Source organism: Netta rufina, assembly GCF_964035555.1.
Source record: "Netta rufina genome assembly, chromosome: 4".
Lineage (NCBI taxonomy): Eukaryota > Metazoa > Chordata > Aves > Anseriformes > Anatidae > Netta > Netta rufina.
Window position 1 is genome coordinate 13559028 of NC_140127.1, and position 19907 is coordinate 13578934.

Below are 19907 nucleotides of genomic sequence, written 5' to 3' on the forward strand. Positions count from 1 at the left end.
CTTCTGCGCCTAAGGGAAAGCAAGGCAATTTTTAAAAGCAGATGGCAAACAATGGAGAAATAAAGCTGGAAGGTGCAACTTGTTACCCAGGGGGCAGATGGAGAAGTGGTGCGTAGGCAATGACAGGTGAGGCGTGCAGGGGTAAGTTTTGGAACTGACCTGGGATAAGGAAAAGAGCTAAAAATAGTGATTTAAGTTCCCCTTCGGTGGAGGCAAGCCAGCGCCGTGCCCGGAGAGCTGTAATGCAGGTTTCACATGAATGAAATTTTATTCAGCATGCAGGGAGAGAAATCTGGGTAAGAGGGAGATTGGGGGATTTCTGAATGTCAGCCTGAAGTTTCAGCAGGAATCCTATCATCTGCGAGGGCTCAGCCTCGCCGGCACAGTGTTTCTCTTGGCTGATGAAGGCAATCTAACACCGCATTTCCCACTTGGAGGATCCCTGCAGAGAAATCGTCTCCAAAGAAAAAAAATGTTCAGCGACACCGGCTAGCTCGTACCGCTTTCATCCAGCCAGGCGCTGGGCTTTAGGATTTCGACACTATAAAAAGGAAAACAAGCAACCTGGAAAGGGTCAACTTCATATTATAATTGTCCAAGGAAGGGATCGTTAAGCTGAGCTGGCCCTGGCACTTGGTTTGCATTTTACACCATCAGCTCCCCAGCACTGTCCCTTCTCCCTCAATACCCTCACACTGTCCCAGCTCGGTTCTTCCTCGGTTTTGTTTTTCGTGTAGGCAAACAGCACAGCTTGGACCTGCCTCGGCTTGACAGGAATGGACACATAATTTTCTGTTATATTGTTATCGGAATGCTGCACGCTTCAGCTGGCAAACAGATTGTCAAACATCCTTGAACAATATTTGCTCGGAGTGCAACAGAGAAAAGAAATCTAATATCTGCTTTTAGACCCGGCTCCTTCCTGATGTGCTTTGTTTGGTTCTCTTTGCGCACACTTAACATTTCCTTTCTGTTAGAGCATACTCAACCAGAGCTGATTAATCAGATTCGTCATCCGGTGAGTGCTTGCTCATCTCTAAAAGCTGGCTGGACCAGGAGGTGAGTTTTTTCCTTATGTCCAGCTCCCCTCAGGGACACACACCCCCGTCTCCACTGAGAGCAGCAGCTGGCACTGGGCTGAAAACCCCGCGTGACAAATAAATGTTGGGTCACCGTGCCCTGAGAGGTACGGGTGGCTCGGGCAGGCTGCTCTTAGACATCCTCTTGGATCTCTTCAGCACGGGATGCAGCCCTTTGCTGTTACTGAATGCGAAATATCTCAGTTAGGATGCAAAACAAACCCGTTGCTTCGTCGGAGCCTGTTCGCCCAGGCGTCAGAGTCTGTGAGACTTCTGTGCACTCTGCTCTCGACGAAAGCTGGAGACAGCGGTGGTTTAACTGAATCAGTGTCGCTGTTTTAGCTCAAAGATGAAGTTTAATAAGGGAAAATAAGAGTTTAATTTGGAAAAACATCTTGTGGGCCAGGGGGACTGACCTTGTACAAGTGACTGCTGCCAAGAGGATTAGGGAGTTGTATGTTGTACTCAGAAACGTACTGCGGACATGCCAGGCTTGGCACAGATGGGAAAAGCGGGCCATTTGCTCCCATACCTTGTCTGAGCCTTGGACTTTTCACAGGGAGGGTCCTTGGGGAATAGTCTGGAGCAAAAGAAGGGGTTTTGCTATTGCATTAGCTAGCAATTTCCTCATCCTATAACGGGGGGGCCAAGCGCTCCTTGCCCTCCTGGCTTTATCACAGAATCACACAGAATTTCTAGGTTGGAAGAGACCTCAAGATCATCGAGTCCAACCTCTGACCTAAATTGGTACATCCCAGTGCCTCCCAAGAGCAGGTTGTGGACTGAGGCGGGTGATGTCCTCTGCAGGAGGAGAAGGAAGTAAGGATGGTCAGTTTTCTAGTTTGGGTTGAGCTTTGTCCTGCCTCTGCCCACCAGTCTGTGATCATCATCCACCCTGGATGAAATTCGGGATTTTCCAGTCATCTGTGGAAAGGTTCATGCCCGCCCCAGCACCACCTTAAAAAAAGGTGAGCGAACAGTTGAGGCACTTGCAGTCTCAGGCATGGAGATTTTAGTATGGTGAAGGTGATGGCACTGCAGGAGCCTGGATGTTGTAAGCTCCTGTTGTCATCAGTGTAGTGAGGCACCTCCAAAGAACACCTCAGGTCCTGGGCTTTTGGTTGCTACTTTTTCCTGTCCATTGACTGGCTGATTCAGATCCTTAAATCAAAACCTCTCGGTCTCTTTCTCTCTCTTCAAGCAAAGCCGTGTGTTTTTTCTGCACTGAATCAGTCCCTGTGGTAGCTGAACAGAATGGGCAAGCCAGTTGCTGCTGCACTACTTACACTTGTCATTTCCATTTTGCTGAGTGGCTCCAGGTTGGCATGCCAAGAATCTCGGTGTTTCAGATCAATGGTCAGCCAGGCTCTACTCTTATTTTATTATTATTTTTTTTAATTTAGAAGATTAAAACATTTGTTGTCTTGCTTGGTGCTGACCATGAGGGTCTACCACAGGTGACCTTCTTGCTCCCTTGCCATCTCAAGCCTGACCAGCATATTCGAAATTCAGTTATTTCATTTATTTCCAAATGAGTTCAGTATTATGCTCTGTTTTTAGCATTCCTGGCCTGACAGATTTCCTCTTGTTATAAATTATTCTGTCTGCTTCAGCTGCATGCTTTTTCTCATTTACATTTAAGATAATGGAAGAAGAGTTGCTTTTGATGACATAAGTGAGCTAGATTTTGGGTTAGCATTATTATAAAATGAGAGTTCTGCCTGGATAATGTAAAATATTAGGGATTTTGAGGTTTTAGTACCTGTAAAGCACTGCAATGACTCGAAAAACTAATATACTTCTTCCCCGTGAATTGACAAGACGTCTCGATGCATGCATGGAATGTGAAAGGCTCAAGGCTAATAGCGTTACAGGTCCCAACACATGCACTGAATGGTTTGATGTGAAATATTTACAAAACAAAAATATTTCGGTGTTTGATGCTGAAGGTGGAGGGGGATAATAATCACACTCTAGATTGGTGTATTTATTTTATGTTGCCTGGGAGAGCTATAAAATGAGCTTTAGCCTTTGTGCTAGAGGAATACAGCAGCTCTCTAGCTCTGTATTGTATCAGTAGTTATATCCTATACTTACAGTAATATCTGAACAAAGAGTCTCTGCTGTATTTCAGAATCTGATACAAATTGCTTGGCTACTTTTTTTTTTTTCCCTTCTTTTCCTGGTTTTCTGTTACACTTTTGAGTCTTTTAATCACATAAGAATGCGTTCACATTTAACTAGACAGTAGGTACTTTTTTAAGATACGTGCATTAGACCAAGTCAGGCTTCCTTTTCTCTCTCTTTCTCTCCCATCTCCTCTTTTTTCACACGTTGAATATATGAATCTGTTTTTTCCCCCTACAAGAGACACGATTCTTTTGCTCAAAGTATCACATTTCTGCTTTGCAGTGGCATCAGGCGCTTAATCCTACTGGCATATATTTTACACAATGGCAATGAGTTTATACGTTTTAAAAATCTCTAAAATCTAATATTTACTTTGTTCATTTCTGTGTCGCCCTACCTGCTTTTCTTTACCAGTTCCAACTTTTTATTCTGCTGCTGCTTGCAGGAATCCACAACACCTTTGTTGGTAATCCAGGTAGATCAGATGCAGTTCAGGCTTCCAGGTCAAGAGTACATGATGGAAAATCTCTTCTCTAACACAGCAGCATCTTAATTAATGTTCCTCTGTGTCTTTTGTGCTCTGGTTTGGACCAGTAATCCCTCTGGGTGCCTAATCTTTAGCATTTTCCTCTTTTCTTTGCCCTTTGTGTGCCAAACCAGGTGCCAAACCCGGGGAGGCAGGAATATGGCTTTGTGCTAAAATATAGTGCACTTCAGCACCACTATGCACTTTCCTGTAGGTTTTTGATGTCTGTTTTTTCTGTGGGACTCATTCAAAGCCCCACAAGGCCAGTGGGTATATTCATTCTCTTCCCAAGAGCCAATATTAACCTTACATTGCAGTGTGCTGGTCTGAACTAGCCATTAGCAAGAATAATCCGAAAGCTGACAGGTGTGAAGCGAGAAAGCAGCGTTGAAGGTTTTTCCACCTTGTTCTTACGTATTGTCACCTTGTTATCAAGCCCCTCTAGTTAGAGTTTGAAACGGCACCTTGGCCAGAGCTGACGTGATGAGACTTGGCAGCCCTCGGTGGTGCTGAGTCAAACAAGTAGGGCTAAACCTCCTTCTTTGAAGCTGGATGCTGGTCCTTACGGCCTCTCAGCTTTGCAGTGTGACTTCTCAACAGGGATGACCAGCCATGACGATGACTTCAGCACCAGAGCCTTCAGCCTGGAGATCTTTGCATCTCCTTAAAATGATGCTGAGGCAAATTGCTGCATATTCAGCATCACTACCTGCACCCCAATGCCCTCTCTTTACAAAAATACTCCCACAATACAGGTAAGGGATGCTTGTGTCAGCCTTGGTAGGACATGGCTGTGGTTTGCATAGTGTACTTTTTTTTGCCTGCGTCTTTAAGTGCCAAATGCTTGTATGGAAATGTTACCCAGTTTGCTTCAACTTAAAACTCCCCGTATTGCAGTTTGTTTATTTGTTATAAATCTGTTTTGCTAAAGCAAATGTGTTTTTCATAATATTAATGGCTCTTTCATTGTTAAAGCCCTCCGCAGAACACCAGATATCTATAAAACAAATTTAGATACCAGTCCTCTAGTTAAGCATTGTTTAGGCAGATCCCTGAGCCAACATGAATACAGCTATTAGAAGCGAGCTTTACAAAATATTGACGTTTCTACATAAGCAATAAAGAGTTTTGGAAAGGAGCTAAACAGTATTACGGTTTGTCAGGGAAACTGCTTTATTTCTTAAAGCAGCTGAATATTGATATTCTCACAATGGAGTTTTGTCAGCTTCTTAGAATTTGCTTTTATGGAAGATTTTTTTTTTTTTTTTTCTGTTTAGCACCAGTTTGTTCCCTCCCTTTCTTCTGTCTGTCCTGCCAGGGCTGTAAGGTAAGCTGGCAAGTCTGGTGAAAGGATTGACCTAATCTGCACTATAAAATGCAAAACGAGATGTGGCTGGGAGGCCGAGGCCATCTCTACCCTCTCTTCAGGAGCAGTCATTTACAGGAGAGGTCTTCACCCCACATCCACACTGAGGTGCATGAGAGCATAGTTGAAGGACAAGACAAGACAGCCTTTCTCAGCATTTCCCTATTCCTGCTAGTTTGAATAATCAGCTCTCCTCAGAGCTCAGGCTGTTTTTCTTGCAGGAGCAAGAATAAATGGAATAAATAAATAACATAGAAGCCAATGCAGTCAGAGACTGAGCGGAGCAATTCCCCTGTAGAGAAAAATCACTTGGCAGCTTTGGAGAAGGATTTGGTTTTTCTGAATAAGGTTTGAAATAAACAGTGGGTTGTAGCAGGAGGAGAAAATAGACAGTTTTGGTGAAAGACAAAAGGTGAGCTTTTGCTGGCAGGTTTATCATCCCCGTGCTCCAGAGGATGCTGGAAGTGTGGTATGGGTTTGGCATTTATGGGACTGATGGCAGTCCCAGCTTTCAGCCTTCCCATTCATTTAGGACTGACTTTGTCAGTCCTAAAATTGGCTAGATGAAGGATATAAGCAGCCTGAAATCCACCTTTTGTTTTCTGGGGATTTTATTTCCTTTTTTATTTTTATTTATTTATTTCGGTTGACCAGCCCACCCATGGAGATGTTTGCGCTTAAACCGCTGGGCATCGGGGCTCATTTGGATGCTCAGCAATCGCGTGCAAACCTGAGAGAGAACTCAAACCCCGAGCCTCAGAGCAGCTGGGATTGAGGGATGGTGCACATAGTGTAAGGGGAGGTGCCCAGTAAATGCCAAAAGCAGCCTTTGTAACTTCAATATGCCAAATCAGATGGGAGGAAGGGAGGCCAGAAGGCTCCCACCCACCTCCCCACCCATGCCTCTCGCACAAGTGCGTGCTGCAGGGCTGGGGAGTTGCCATCTTGTTGTTCCAGCACATTGTCTGCCTGGGTTTGGTCGTACTCTGCTCTCTTGTTCAAGATAAGAGCACAACACAATCAGGTTTTAAATATTAATACGGAGATCACAGGAGTGTAGCTGGGAAGCACTGTATCACCGAGAATTGAAAACTCTAATCTGTACTTTTGAAAGCTGTCCAATTTCTTTTTTATTTACAGTCTTTGAACCATTTCACAAATTGGAAAGTAACTATCCAGCCATTTCACAGGCAGATTATGATATGTTTAAAGGAGTCCAAGGCATTTATCTGAATGCAATTGGCCATCTTGCGGCCCAGCACCGAGATTGGAGATATTACACACACAGATGAGCAGAGACTACTTGAAGATGATAGTTTGCTCATATTAAAGTTGTGCCTGAGCTTGCACTGAAGAAACATTTCAGACAGCAATATAAGCTGAGCGCTGTTGGCACCTGGAAGCACTCAACGTGTTGATTGGGTAGGTCAGAAAATGCCGGGGCATGAATAGTCATTTTAGGGCTCCTGCACTTGCTTCCATTCATCCCAAGTGCAGAGGTGGAGAGCTGCTGGAGAAGGACTGGCTCCATCTGGCACTGCCTCTGCAGAAGGCTTGCAAGTTCTTTGATTAAAGACGCAGAAGTGTAGGTAACAAGCAGGAAACACACAAAGGATAAAGTTACATCCGTCGCCAAATGGATGGGAAAAATTATTTTCCCCCTTAGCAGCTACACACGTGCTTGTTTTGCATAGAAACTTACCTTTAAGTTTCAGCTCTCACGGATAAAACATACGTGGCTTAATTAAAAAGCAAAAAAACAAAATGAAAACCTTAAAATCTCAGCCTCCAGTGAAACTCCCGAAGCTGTAAGCACAGCGCTCACGTGTCTGTGCTCTAGCGTGGTCTGAATGAAAAACTGACAGCACCTGCTACTGAAATCAAAAGCGGTTCCTCTAACAATGGGATACGGAGGAATTCCTACTGGGTTTCTCTTTAATAGAGTTTGAAGGATTCAAGTTGAAAGACAGTACATAAGATCTGCACCACTGGCTCTGATGGATGTAAATCATGCCAGGGGACAGAGATTGTTGTGGAGGTTAGAAGTTCACTCCGTGCATTCAGTAATGATATGCAGCTGGTGTGCCCTTAAAAAGGGATTGTCTGCTTTTTTTTTTTTCCCCTGTATGAAATAGCATGTGAATTATAAAAAATAGTAGTCAGATTTTAGATGTTAAAATCCATGAATTCAAAATAAAAGCAACCATATCTGACAGTGGTTTTGAGAAGGAGAGCGATATACAGCTAGATTGCCTAAAAATAGCTCTTGAACTGAACTCTCAAACCTATTTGATTAGTCCATTTGTAATAAATCCTGATGTACTGACTATTAGATCTGCTCTTCTGTAATCTTTTCCTGTTTACCAGGCATCCTATGGGCATAGTTCATCAGCGTTTCTAAAAGCATTACAGGACTATGTTAAAAAAAATGTAAGTTTTTTTTTTATGTCTTATACATGACGGTCCAGTTACATTTCTTCCTGGCTGAATCAGAATCAGTTGCAAAGTCTGGAAATAGCAATACGGCATCAGCGTACGAGAGGTCCACAGAGGTGGATTTGGCAGAGATCCTGGGTAGAAAAACAGGGCTAAGACTTTAAATACTGGCTTTGGCCACTGAGACTGATAGAAGGGGACCATGGTGGAGGCAGCAGCTGATGCTCGTGTGCCGTAGGACTGAATTTCCTGTCCTGACTAGGTATGCTGCTGTGCTCTAGCCCCTGCCAGCGACAGGGAAAATGTTGAAATGAAAAAAAATGAGAAAAAAAAAAGTCAGTTGTTCGGACTCATTTTTTTTCAGGCAAAATGTGAAATTTTTACAATAATAACTAGACCGCTTTCCACACAATTTGACCTTTCCATACCAATTCGGTGTACGTAGCGAGCAGTTGATCACTGTCAGAAGTGTGAAGGTTTGATTCGAAAGGGCTTGGACAGAGATGGGTTTTTGCCTGTTGGAAATTGGTCCCACGTGGCGGTTGCTTTTAATTCTCCTTGCTGGTATTTGTGGTGCAGTGAGAAGGGATGAGTTTGGGCAGATTGACTGGATTTGAACCTGTTGTGAAAATTTTGCACACTCGAGTTCTCATTCTTTGTCTTTTGGGTTAATTTTAAGCTCTCAAATGGAGATCCAGAGGAAGAAAAAAAAAAAAAAAAAGTGTGCTAAGTGATTCCAGCTTGGAGTGCAGAGAAACAGCTGAGTTTGCACCAGATCTTGGACCAGAGCAGAAAGTTTCTCCCTAGTGCTGGGAACTCACTCAACATCTGGCCCATATCCATTGCAGCATCCATCCAGGCTCAGCAGAGCTGTTACATGCGGGCAGAGTAGCCTTGGGCACAAATCACGATCCCCTGCTAGGCGAGGTAGGAGAAAAAAAATCCGGAGAGGATTGGCAGCAGTCCACAGCTGGATGGACCTTTCTGCTCTCAGATGCAGAAATGGACCTTTCTGCTCTCCTTTCTGCTATCTCAGATGGTAGGTAAGGATGAGGAAAAAAAGAACTACATTAATCTGTAAGTATGCACTCATACTTTATACAACTTTTCCAGGGTCCAGGACTACCTGCAGTCATGTTGTTCAAGACGACGTGATATGCTGAACACTTTGGGATCTTCATATATCTAATCTTTCTTCCTACAAATAGTTTTTTGTGAGCTTTTTGTCAGTCTCAGTCAATAAAGTTCCAACAATCAGAAAAAAAACAACCCTCCGAAGTTGTTCACACACAACAGTGTGTGAACTTTTATGTTCACATATGATTCTGGCCTAGCTTACACAAGCTGCTCGCTGTGTGTGTGAGTACAGGCGAGAGCTGTTCAGACGTTTGATGTGAAGCCTGCTTGGCCTTCACTTGCAATAAAAAAATAAATCATATTTTCTCTCAAACACGTGAAAGGAGCTGTACATAATTTCGGGCTAATCTGGCGTTGTTGATTCTTCATGCTGCAGCTCCGGGGTGGCACTGATGTGTGGCCCTTGGTCTTCCTCTGGACATCCAGCCTGAGATGCTTTTGCAGGGTGATGTCTTCTGAGGCATGGGCTTGCTGTAACATTGCAGTATGTGGGGAAAAAAAAAAGGGACTATATTTATTTTCAAATGATATTTTTTTCTAGTGACTTTCAGAAAATATTCTGAAGTGCGTTTGAAAATGCCTGTAGAAAACTAATTCCCAGGAGATGCGTTTATGTGCCAGGGAAGGGAAAAACAGCTGTGATATAATCCTCCAACTGCATTCGGTTTGGGCTTCTTCTTTCAAGACATGCCTAAGTCTTCTTATTGCTATTTAAATACAACTTGCACCATTGTTCAGAAGAAGAAATGAAAAAAAAGAAGTGGGCTGATGTAAGCAAATGATGCATTTGCCAAATACAAGAAGGACAACACCAGTTACAGGAGAGGGGAGATGTTCAGGTTTTGTGGTTTGTGCAGCCTTTCAGAAAGGAGCAGCGCTACGTTTGTCTTTCTGCAGCAATTAATGTGCGTAAATAATTGCGCACACAGCCTGGACGTGCTCAAGAGGGTGGTTGGATTGCTTTATCCTCCCCCAAAAGTTGAGCCCCTTGGATTAGTTGTACCTCCGTCGCTTGAGAGCTGCCAGCGAGTGGCTCGGCGTGCACCACGAGCAGCGCAAGGAGCAAGAGGGGACTTTTGGCCACCGGTGCCCCAACACATCTGCTCCAGCGTCAGGCTGGGGAAGGCAAAACCCGCAGGAGAGTGAAGTCATCGGGGCTTGCTTGGACCTTGCTCACGAAACGTCAAGCGTGGTCTCTCCTTCCAACTACGTGGGCTGGTTATAGGCTGGATACTTCAGTGCAAAAAGAGAAAAAAAAAAAAAAATCAGAGAAAAGGAAGCTTGGGAGTGATGGCAAATACGCTTGCCTGCAATCGAGACCGCTTTGCACAGTCTTTGTGATAGGAAAACACTGTTCAAAAAGCAGCCATCCGTGGCTGGGAGCACCAGGAAGATGTGAACAGAGGAGAAAGCAAGACATCTCTGCTGGATTTTCCTGGTGGCCAATATGAAGTGCTGGTTGGTTGTGTGCTTGTCACTTTAGGCCAGGAAAGAAGAAAAGAAGGAAACGGGGAGAGAAAAGAAAGAGAACCTCATTTACATAGAGAGATTTTTTTTTTTCCTGTGAGTAAATTCCTCCCATGACTTTCCCCTGGCCATGCAAAATTCCTCCACCAGGAGACTGAGCTCTGTGCAAGGGAAAAAGGAAAGAGGGGAAAAGATTGGCCATTGCTTTTTCTCGCCAGTAAATGTGCAGGGAATGGAGAGAGGTTCCTCTGGGAGTTGCAATTACTCCCCTGTGGACCTGGAAATGCTTTTTTTTTTTTTTTTTTTTTTTTTTTTTTGTATAGCTGCCACTCTGGTCTGACTGATGGCAAAGCTTAGTCTTCTGCTCTTAGCGCCAGCTCTCTGCATAGCGCAGGGGAGAAAAAAGCCAAGTATCGCTTCGGGGTGTCTGTGGGAAAGAGATGTTTCCACAACCACAACAACCACACTTTGCTTTCTTAGGAGCACTGGGAAAATACCTGTCCCAGCACTGTGCTGGGGACGGTGCTTCGTGGGATCAAGTTTTGTAAAGTCTCATGAATGTTTGGGGCTTGAGTGTAGGAGTAAAAACTGAGTCTTGCCTAAAACATGTTTTTAAACTCTTGATATGGCAAAACACGGTGAAATACATTCCTGTTTGTAACAGCGTGGATGGTTTTTAAAGGTCACCACTCGTCTCTGGGCAAGGATTTTACTACCAAGTATTTTCGGAAGAGTCCTTCTATTAAAATGACCTCAGGCAGTGCTGGTTTTCTCCAAGTTAAAAAATCACAGTTTGCTGGCAGCCTGAGATAATCTGGAGGTTTGATCTCTGGCCTGCGCTTAGGTAATTGTGCACAGGTTGCAGTCTTGGCGTGGTTTTGCTTGGATTTGAGAATCATTTACATGCAAATGATGCTGATCTCTCCTTCCTTCCCTTCTAACCAATTAACTTGGTTTGCAAGCACACAGTTGTGTGAGCAACATCAGTAAGTGGCGGGGCCTCTGAAGCTGGGTGGTGTTGGTGCGTTCGTCGTGCTCACTGGAGCTCGTTACTGAGTTGAGGCACTGAGTAACCAGCCCTCTGAGCTGAACCCAGTGCCATCCCATCCATCTCGCTCCACGAGACCGCTTCAGGTCAGCTCTTTTGGATCTTCTTATAATTTATGCTATGTAAATGGCACAGATGTGTATTTTTACAGAGAGAAAGCCCAGATGAAGAAGAAAAAAATAGAAAGAGCAGGCCCTCGAAGAGATTTTGGTACCAATACCAAGGGGGGTTGAAAGATAAAACTTTTTTTTTTTCTTTTTTTTTTATGACTGAAGGAAAATACCAGTGAGTCCCTTGTGCATAGCTGACACAGTAAACTTGCCAGGGCTATTCCAGAAGCAACATGCCACAAGGCATTCAATAATGGTCAGTGAAAACGAGGCTCAGAAATGCAGTACCCCTGCGAGCAGGCTCCTGGGTGCCTGGGCATTTTACTGCCTCTTCCATGGCCCAATTAGGGCTTAATACAACTCATTTTCAGGAACTCTTGCAGAAGAAAAAAAAAAATCTTTTAAGTTTCAGCTCGTAGTTACTCTTCTCTGTTGGGTGCTGGAAATTTGTTTCCCTGTGCTTGCAAATGGCTCTAAGACTGATTTTAAGGGTGTTTTACCAGTTTTGCCCTTAAAACTGCATCTGCTCTTTCTCCTTGGTACGTCTGTGCCTGTGGCGTATGGCGTGGCTCACTTTGCAAATGGAAAGTAACTTGGTACTGCGTGACTAAAGGGGAGAAGAGCTGCAGGTAGTTATTTATCAGACCGATTGTTATTATGAAGACATGAAATATGTACTCATGGCAAGACCTGCCGTAGTAAAAGCAGACGATTTTTGCTGAAGTTCTCTACAAATTTCTGTCCTCCCTGCGATGTCAGATGGAAATCATGCGCCGCTTCGTGCTGTAGCACAGCTTCGAGCAGGACCTAGAAGATATCTGTCAATGTCTGCAGAATTTGGCTTTGTGTTTGTTGGAATCCGTTCAAACCCAAGGCTCTTAGTGGAGGGGAGGTGGCACGAGAAGGCTGGAAAGTCTAATCAGTGAGCTCTGTGATTGCTGAAATGCCGACATTTCCCAAACCTTTGAGCATCCCATGTGTGTGTGTGCAAATGCACATGCAGAAACCACAGCCTCCCGTGCTGACAAGCCCTGCTGGAGAGTCTCCAGTCAAAGCCCTTAACCCAAATCAGTCCAAGTCCCTGTGAGCGTTGCTGACCTGCATCTGAGTGAAGTGCCTCCCTGCAAGGTTAAAAACAGGGAAACTTGTGCAAAAGGCTGGGTGCTGAGCCACAGGTGACCGATGTTAACAGGGGGAGAAATACAGAGAGCAAGGAACTGGTGCAAAAGCATCTGATATGCTATAATAGCAAAAGGAAAGGAGAGGAGAGGAAAGGAAAGGAGAGGAGAGGAAAGGAAAGGAAAGGAAATTCCTGAAGTCCTGCTGTCCACCAGCCTCTTGGCTCAGGTGGGAGACCAGATTTTGGATCAGGCTGCTTATCGCAGTATAAAGGTGAGCACTGTTGCTTACCTTTTTGGAGACCAGGGGAGAAGATAATCCAGTTTTCCTGGAAATGACGGAGCTGGTACTTGTAAGTGGAACATTTTCTGGAACAAAAGCTCCGATGCCTCGGAAAATTGTGTTTATGGTGCTTCTGACTTAGTTTTAAATTTTGCGGAGAGGGTTTCTCAGGCTTGGATTGAAATTATCTAAACCCAGAGCAAGCGTGTGCTTCAGCTGCCACATTATTGATTATGCTGGGGCACGGGAACTGCTCGCAGCACCTGGCTTCGGCACGAGGTAATTACTTAAATTACAAAAAAAGAAAAAAAAAGCTTTCAGGATGGAAGATCTCCTGTTCCACACTAAAGGCAGTCATCTCTGTGCTTTAAATAGGTTGACTTGAATGAGCGTTTACCTGAACTCCAGTGACAGCAATATCATTGTCCATTAATAATGAGTATTGCGTTAATAGCGAAAGCGGTCTGCTTCACCAGTCCTCGAAGAAAGGAAAGTCTTGGCTCTCAGGAGCTTGCAGTCTGAGCCTGCTCGCACAGCTGAATTCATACGAGGCTGTTCCTCGGGGCGAAAGGGTGATTTCTGCATTTAATTTTAATTTCTGGCTAGGCTGGCGTTCACGTGTGGCTGTCTTTAATGTAGAAACTCCAATTCCTGTTGCTGGACGTGGTACAAGCATCGCACTGAAAGATTTCTGGATGCTGGCAGAGACACCAGGGAGGTGTGGCATGGGAATTTGAGGGGGACTGAAAGCAGACAAGTCCTCCTTGGCTCGTTGTGGCTGTGCTGCTGGGGGATTGATGGGACAGTCATGAACATCTGTTACTGACTAGAGTAGAAGTGTTAGGTTGAGAGAAGCAGGAGGGTGCTTATCTTTGGGACGGGGGGAAAGCAGACTTCTGCACAAGCCTCTGCACTTCGGGGCACGGCGGGGGTGGTGGAGGTAGCCGGCCTCGGCTTCCAGACCTGAGATTTCAGGTCAAGCCACAAAGAAGGCCACGTGAGGCTGCATTCAGTGCAAAAAACTTGGATCTAAACAGGAGGCAAAACAAGGTAATTAGAAGGTGGACATCATTCAATATTTACCACACTTAGCACAGCTCTGGCAGGATGGAGGACGGGTTAATGCATTTCTAAAACAAGTTCGCCACCTCTTGCTGCTTGACTGCCCACCATTAGTTGTAAATGAAATAGCCTTTTGATGATTAAACTCTTGAGGATTTGGCTGGGCTGATGTATGCTTTTGTGCCTGCTGCATGGCCAGCAGCTCGAGCTGAGCACTGCTGTGGGGATGAGGCAGCAAGGTACAAGAGAGAAAATGAGGGACTTGTTTCAGAGAGCACCCGTGTACTCATCCCTCCATCTGCTTCGTTTTGGGGGGATGGGTTTGTGGTGCAGGTTGTTTTTTTTATTATTATTATACCATGGAAAATGTTTTCCTGTCCAAACCTGCTGGGTCTTCAGAAACACTAAAAAATTAAAAGCACTTCTGTGCTAGGTGCTCCCTAAAAGATGGAAAATAAGATTGTACATTAAAATGCCAGAAAGAAAAACGGGGAGGGCATAAAATGCTGCTTTATTTTCATCAGATGCTAGTGCTTTTGGAAAATCAGATGTGCTCCAGTGGTCATTACCCCCCTGTGTGCTTCCCTCACTGTGAGTTTGAGCATCTCTTAAAGGCAGCAAGCACCGCACTCGCTGCAGCTCCTGCTACACCCTGCAGGCTGCTTTGCGTGGCAGGGACAGCCTCAGGACTGAATCCACTCCACCTGCCTTTTTTCCCTCCCTCTCTTTAACCAGCTTTGGCTTTGTTTCAGGAATATCCACCTCAGGGGCGCTGGGCCCGGGGAGCACCACTGCCAGCACCACGCCGCGGATGGCCACCAGCAGCACCGGCCGCCCCACCACCACCTCCGCCTTGGGCAGGAGGAACAGGAGCACCAGCACGCCGTCGCCCATGGCTGATGTCCCCGACGAAATGACCACACACCTGCCTCCTGCCTCCTCCCAGCTGCCCCCGGCGGGCGCAGAGAGCTGCGACCCCATGGAAGCCCGTGATATTATGTGGTCTCGTACCCGGCAGGGGCAGGTGGCAAAGCAGCCGTGTCCCATGGGCTCCATAGGTAAGTCGAGAGGTGGCCTGACCACAGGCCCCTGTGGCAGACACATTTTCATCAGTGGATTATGCCACAGCCCTTTGTCAGGTCTATGCTGCCTTGGAGAAGTATGGCAGACAGCTGGCCTGGCTGAAGCCTCGATGTGCTGAGCACGTTGTGCAGGAGCTTTGGCATCCCAAGCTCTGGCTGAAGGAAAGGAGAAGCTAATAACCTTTCGGGATTGAGCTTGATGTGCTGTAAGAAATCCTGCCTCCACAAGCTGTATACAGTACGCCTGTTATCCCTGCTCTGGCTGTATTTGTAGCCTCTGGGCTCACTGACTGGGGTGTTGATGGCTGACACTTCGCTTGTTTGGCTAAAAAAAAATAATCCACAACAACACACACATTTTGACGAAGCTCTCTGCTTCACTGTTTGCATTTCAAAGGCCGTGGCTGGCCTTTCCTAGCACAGGTATTCCCAGATCGTACTCCTGAACCACCACGAGTGATTTTTCAAGCTGCAGCCAGCATCCGGTGCAATCAGCAGGGAAAGCAGGGAGAAAACCAAGCCAACTCTTTCAAAATGGTTTATGGTTTACTGGGTTTTGTTCCTTTTCTTCTACTCTTCCCTCAGTTGTTTTCTTCCGAAAGGTTGCTTTTGGAGATTTTCTCTCCAAATTAAAACACAATGGACTGAATAATGGGCTCTGACATATGGTTTAGTTTACTGTATTTTAACAAATGCAGTTTTTGGGAAAGAGTTTATTATTCAAGCTAGTCTTGGTGTCCAGACCTGAGAACCAGCTTGCCAAGAAGAAATCGGAAGGTGGAGGAAATTGCCTGAAAATAAGGGCTGGAGGGATCTGGCTTGCAGAGGAGGCTCTATTAATTCTCCTCTCTATTGCCCTGGAGAGCCATTCACACCTGTGTATACAAATTCTGACTCTCTCTTGAATTCAGTGAAGTCAGGCTGATAAAATGTACGTCAAGGATGAGAGGCATGGAAAGACATCAATGGTGAGAGTAGGTAAAAAAAACATTTTTACTGTCTTTCTCAGCCCCGCTTGGTAAAATTAGGTGTGCGAAAGGTATCATGTGGTTCCCAGAGAGAGGAAAGGGTAGTCGGAACTGAAGTTGTGAAAAGGGAAAGGAATGATAAAAAGGGAAAATGAAGGCTGGATGCAGGGAGCTATTTTCTAAGCACAAGAGCAAAGGATTGGATGGAAATAGCTAAGAAAAAAAAAAAAAAAAAAAGAACAAACCCAACATGTTGACAGGGGATGGTCTGGTGTAGGCAATAAGCCTTTCCAGTCTCTAATTTCAGTGATTCATGTGATTTGTTAAAAGCCACGGTATATTAGCAGTGGGCCTCTTCCCACTCCCTTTGAAGGCATCAGCAAACCCTCACTGTTTTTAATCGGCGCTACTATCAGACCTAGTATGTAATTCACTCCCCCGTTGAAAAGTTTAGCTCTGCAGGGTAGAGCACTTTATAGGATGCAGAGTCTTTAATCTATGTACTGGCTTTCTTGCTTTTTAAAGTTCTTTAAACTGCATCATTTTGGACATGTTTTTCTTCGTCTGGAAGGGCCAGAGACTCTTTACTGTCTTTTGCAGCAGGGATCTGGGAGGTATTTGCCAAACAAAACTTTCCTCTAGAGTCCTTCTTAATGGTCAGGGGTGGATGGGAAAGCCCAGCATTACATCTTAGCATTTTTAGCATTTAAACTTTTGCATGGTTCCACCCAAACGGTTTAATGATGATTCAGAGCAGTAAAACCTTCATAAAGCAGCGGGGGGCAAGGAAGTCAAAGCTCAGGGTCTGATACTGAGGCACCACCAGCGGGGCAGAGCAGGCAGAACGGCCAGCCCAGCACTTGGGGTGCTGGCTCAGTGGTTGAGATCCAGCTTCAGTTCCTTACTCCCTGGGAGCTTTCCTATCTGGCCTGAGGCAAAGACGTCTGTCCATCGTCTCTTAGGTGAAATGGAAATGCTATCCCTGCCCTACTTCATTAGTCTTCTATGCCTGAGAGCCCTAAGCAACAAGGTGATGGGAGATTAGAGCACTGAGACGAGTCAGAGGCATCCTGCTTTGGTCCCAAGCACAAGTAAGCTCCCAGGCTTCGCGTGATGTTTCAGTCGGTGTGACGTGAAGCCTGTGAGATGGAGTCCTGTGGGGGAAATTCAGGTGGTAATTCTGAACACGGTGCCTTTCCTGTTCCAGGTGTTGCGACTTTCCGGTGTCTTGCACCAGATGGGATCTGGGAGCCCCAAGGACCAGACCTCAGCAACTGCTCTTCTCCCTGGATCAACCACATCACTCAGAAGGTAAAACCTTCTCCACATGTTGACCACGCCAAGTGTGTGCAGTGACCTTCCAGAGGCCCCGAAGTCACCAGCAATCACGCTTACAGCATGAGCCGTGTGTAGTAGCTAAGTATTGCAAGGAGAAAACAAAAAAAAGACCGTAAAAATGTGATGGAAATTAAGGTAAAGAGGGTGAGGGAAGGAAAAGGAAAGGGGCTGGAGAGTGGAATTAAACTGGAATGAATGATAGTTCTTGTTTGTGGCAAGAAAAGGAGGGAGAGGAGGAGGCAGATGGACATGTGGAAAGTGCTGACAGTGCAAAAGGAAACTTTCCCTTTCATGCATCCCCAAGGATTTTCTCCCGCCATGCAAGCACAGGATAAACCCCGTAGCTGAGAAATCTTTACCAAAGAAAGGCAGGCTCAGTATGAAATGTTTGTGCCGCACTACTGACTTTCTGTTTTTAACTTCTTCCCAAATTGTGAAAGGAGTGGTGGAATAGAAAACAATGCTGCAGTAATGCATATCTTTTGACTTCTAAGTCCCTTGATGAATGTTTTGTAGCACTTCGTCATTTATCAGTGTTAAAAGTGCATTAACATGTGACAATGGAAGTTCAAGACAAGCAGAGCTTATTTGGTAGCAATATGTTGAACATTTTTGTTATTAATGCACAGTGGTGCTTTCAGCTGATTTCATTACAAACAGAGACCAGATGTGTGTTTACGCCATAGAGTCTGTGGGCTGAATCCTTATTATAGCAATTTGGGTGGATTTATTCACTCCTTTAGCCGGAGCAAGAGATTCCCAGTACTGCAGGCTAGCCGTGCTGCGCTCTGGGAGAGCTCGTGCTCGCTGGTGAACGGGATGGGATGACCCTACAGATGGGGCTGTCTGTCTTTCTCCTCCCCGTCCCCCATCTTAGTTGAGGCTCAGCAATCTGTGACCGACTGCCCCCGCTCAACTTCAGCTGTATTTATACCCATACCTCCCCCAAAATAGGGGAAGACATTGGTTAATGTGGGGCTGCTGTGGGACAGCACAGCCATTAGGAAGCCCCTGGTCCTTCCCGGTGCTTTTGTCGCACACAGGAGGTTGGGCAGCTCTCCTGCCATAAGCTAAGGCTAGCTGATTAATAAAGACTGCCTTTGCTGCCATTAGCAGCTGTGCAACTCTTGTTTTATGACCCACGTACTTATCCTGGAGGGGTTAATATTACTTACTCTAGCCATAATTCACCCAGGCAGCTGGGAGACCTCTTGCTGCTCGGTGAAGATGGCTAGGCCGTTAGCCATTAGCAGAGGGAAATAATAGCCTGCACTGATGAAATTTCCATCAAGGTTAGGCTTATTTTATTTGAAACCACAGCTATCATTTGCCTAACAAATGAGGCACATTTAATTTGTTACGTGCTTTCAAAAGAGGCTAAAATTGAAGAGCCAGGTTTTCAGAAATGCTGAGCAGGCCACAACAGGGAAGGAGTTTTTTTTTTGGAGGGGGAAGGGTAGGAGGATATTGTTTTTCTGGAGAAATTTAGCTACGTTCAGCTTTGGGGATGTTTCATCAGTCAATGAAAAGACTAGGGGGATCTGCTAAACAGCTCTGGATCTAATGTTTTGGTGCATGTGTGGGAATTTTCTGGGAACTTGGGACCCTGTGGCCCAACCACTATGGAGGTCTGCCTCCAGCCTTTCTAGGAGTGCCTTCTGAGAGGAAAGCCATGCCAGGCTTACCTAGAGGCTTGTGTTGGGGTTTTCGTTCAGTAATTCTTACAGCAAACAGAATTTTAAATCGCTTCGGAAATAACCAATAACCACTTGGTGCCCCTGCCTGAGTAAGGAGATTGGAAATCATCACTGGCCTTAGAGTTGGAGACTGACTTGTTCATAAATTGGGCACTGGATTTACACATCCCCAGTCTGGACAGGACAATTCCCTTGGCAGGGATGGTAGGGGAATGCCGTGCTTGCATTCACATCTCTATAGCAAAGGATTATTACTTCTGTTCTTTCTCCTGCTCTGCTCAAACTGTACACTGGGTGTTTGCCTGCTTGCATCACGGTATTAGGTTTTACAACCCTCTATTAGCTTCCATTAGAGTTATTGTGCTTGATGGAAGATCAGAACAAATGTCTGCTTCAGCAATTCATTGGCCCCCTGACATTTACTTTAACTTTATTGTTGGTGCCTACCATGCCCTCGTACTGTAGCAGGAGAATAAACTTGCCAGTGCTATTGAATTATGCACTGCTGTGTGGGTTACTTCCAGAGTCAAGCAGTAAAAGGAAGCAAAAAGGTCAGCTTGGATACATTGCATCGCCCTAATCATGAGGTCATACGTTCAGCCTCAGCCTGTTTGTTTTATCTCTTACTTCCATCAGTACTGGCCTTTGCATACTCTGCAAGATGCCTGAAAATGTCTTTTCCTCACTGTGACTTTCAGTGGAGGGTCCTCGCACTAAGCCCAGCTTCGAGGCTCTGAAAGAGAAGATATTTTGTTTTGTAGGATAATAAGAAGGATCTGCTTGGCCGTGTATGACAGAAAGAGTGGGGTTTTGTGGAGGATATCACCACCTCATTGTGTCCAGGCCTGAGGGTGAAGTCACAGCCTTGGTGACACCCCCGTGAAATCCTACATCCAGGGTGCTTTTGACTGTGTTGGGAGCACTGCAAGGTACTTGGTGCAGCAGGTGCTACAGCTCTCAGATATTAATTGGACATTAATTGGATTTGGATGTCAGCTGGAGTCACACTTTCTTCAGAAAAAAAGAGAAGGATGGTAGATATGCTCTGACCCTGTTGTGT

General features: G+C 45.4%; 1 protein-coding gene across 17 annotated transcripts in view; it reads left to right on the forward strand.

Moving 5' to 3' along the window:
* ADGRL3 (adhesion G protein-coupled receptor L3) overlaps positions 1–19907 on the forward strand; it is a gene marked incomplete at both ends in the record, with an annotated part of 315376 nt that overhangs the window by 203373 nt on the left and 92096 nt on the right. For 9 of the 17 annotated variants that reach the window (XM_084285913.1, XM_084285908.1, XM_084285910.1 and 6 more), the window contains 2 exons: positions 14515–14820; positions 17020–17123. In XM_084285913.1, coding sequence (XP_084142039.1) covers positions 14515–14820; positions 17020–17123 — 410 coding nt within the window. The remainder of the gene's footprint in view (positions 1–14514; positions 14821–17019; positions 17124–19907) is intronic. The other 8 variants (XM_084285898.1, XM_084285911.1, XM_084285907.1 and 5 more) reach the window with 1 other exon arrangement.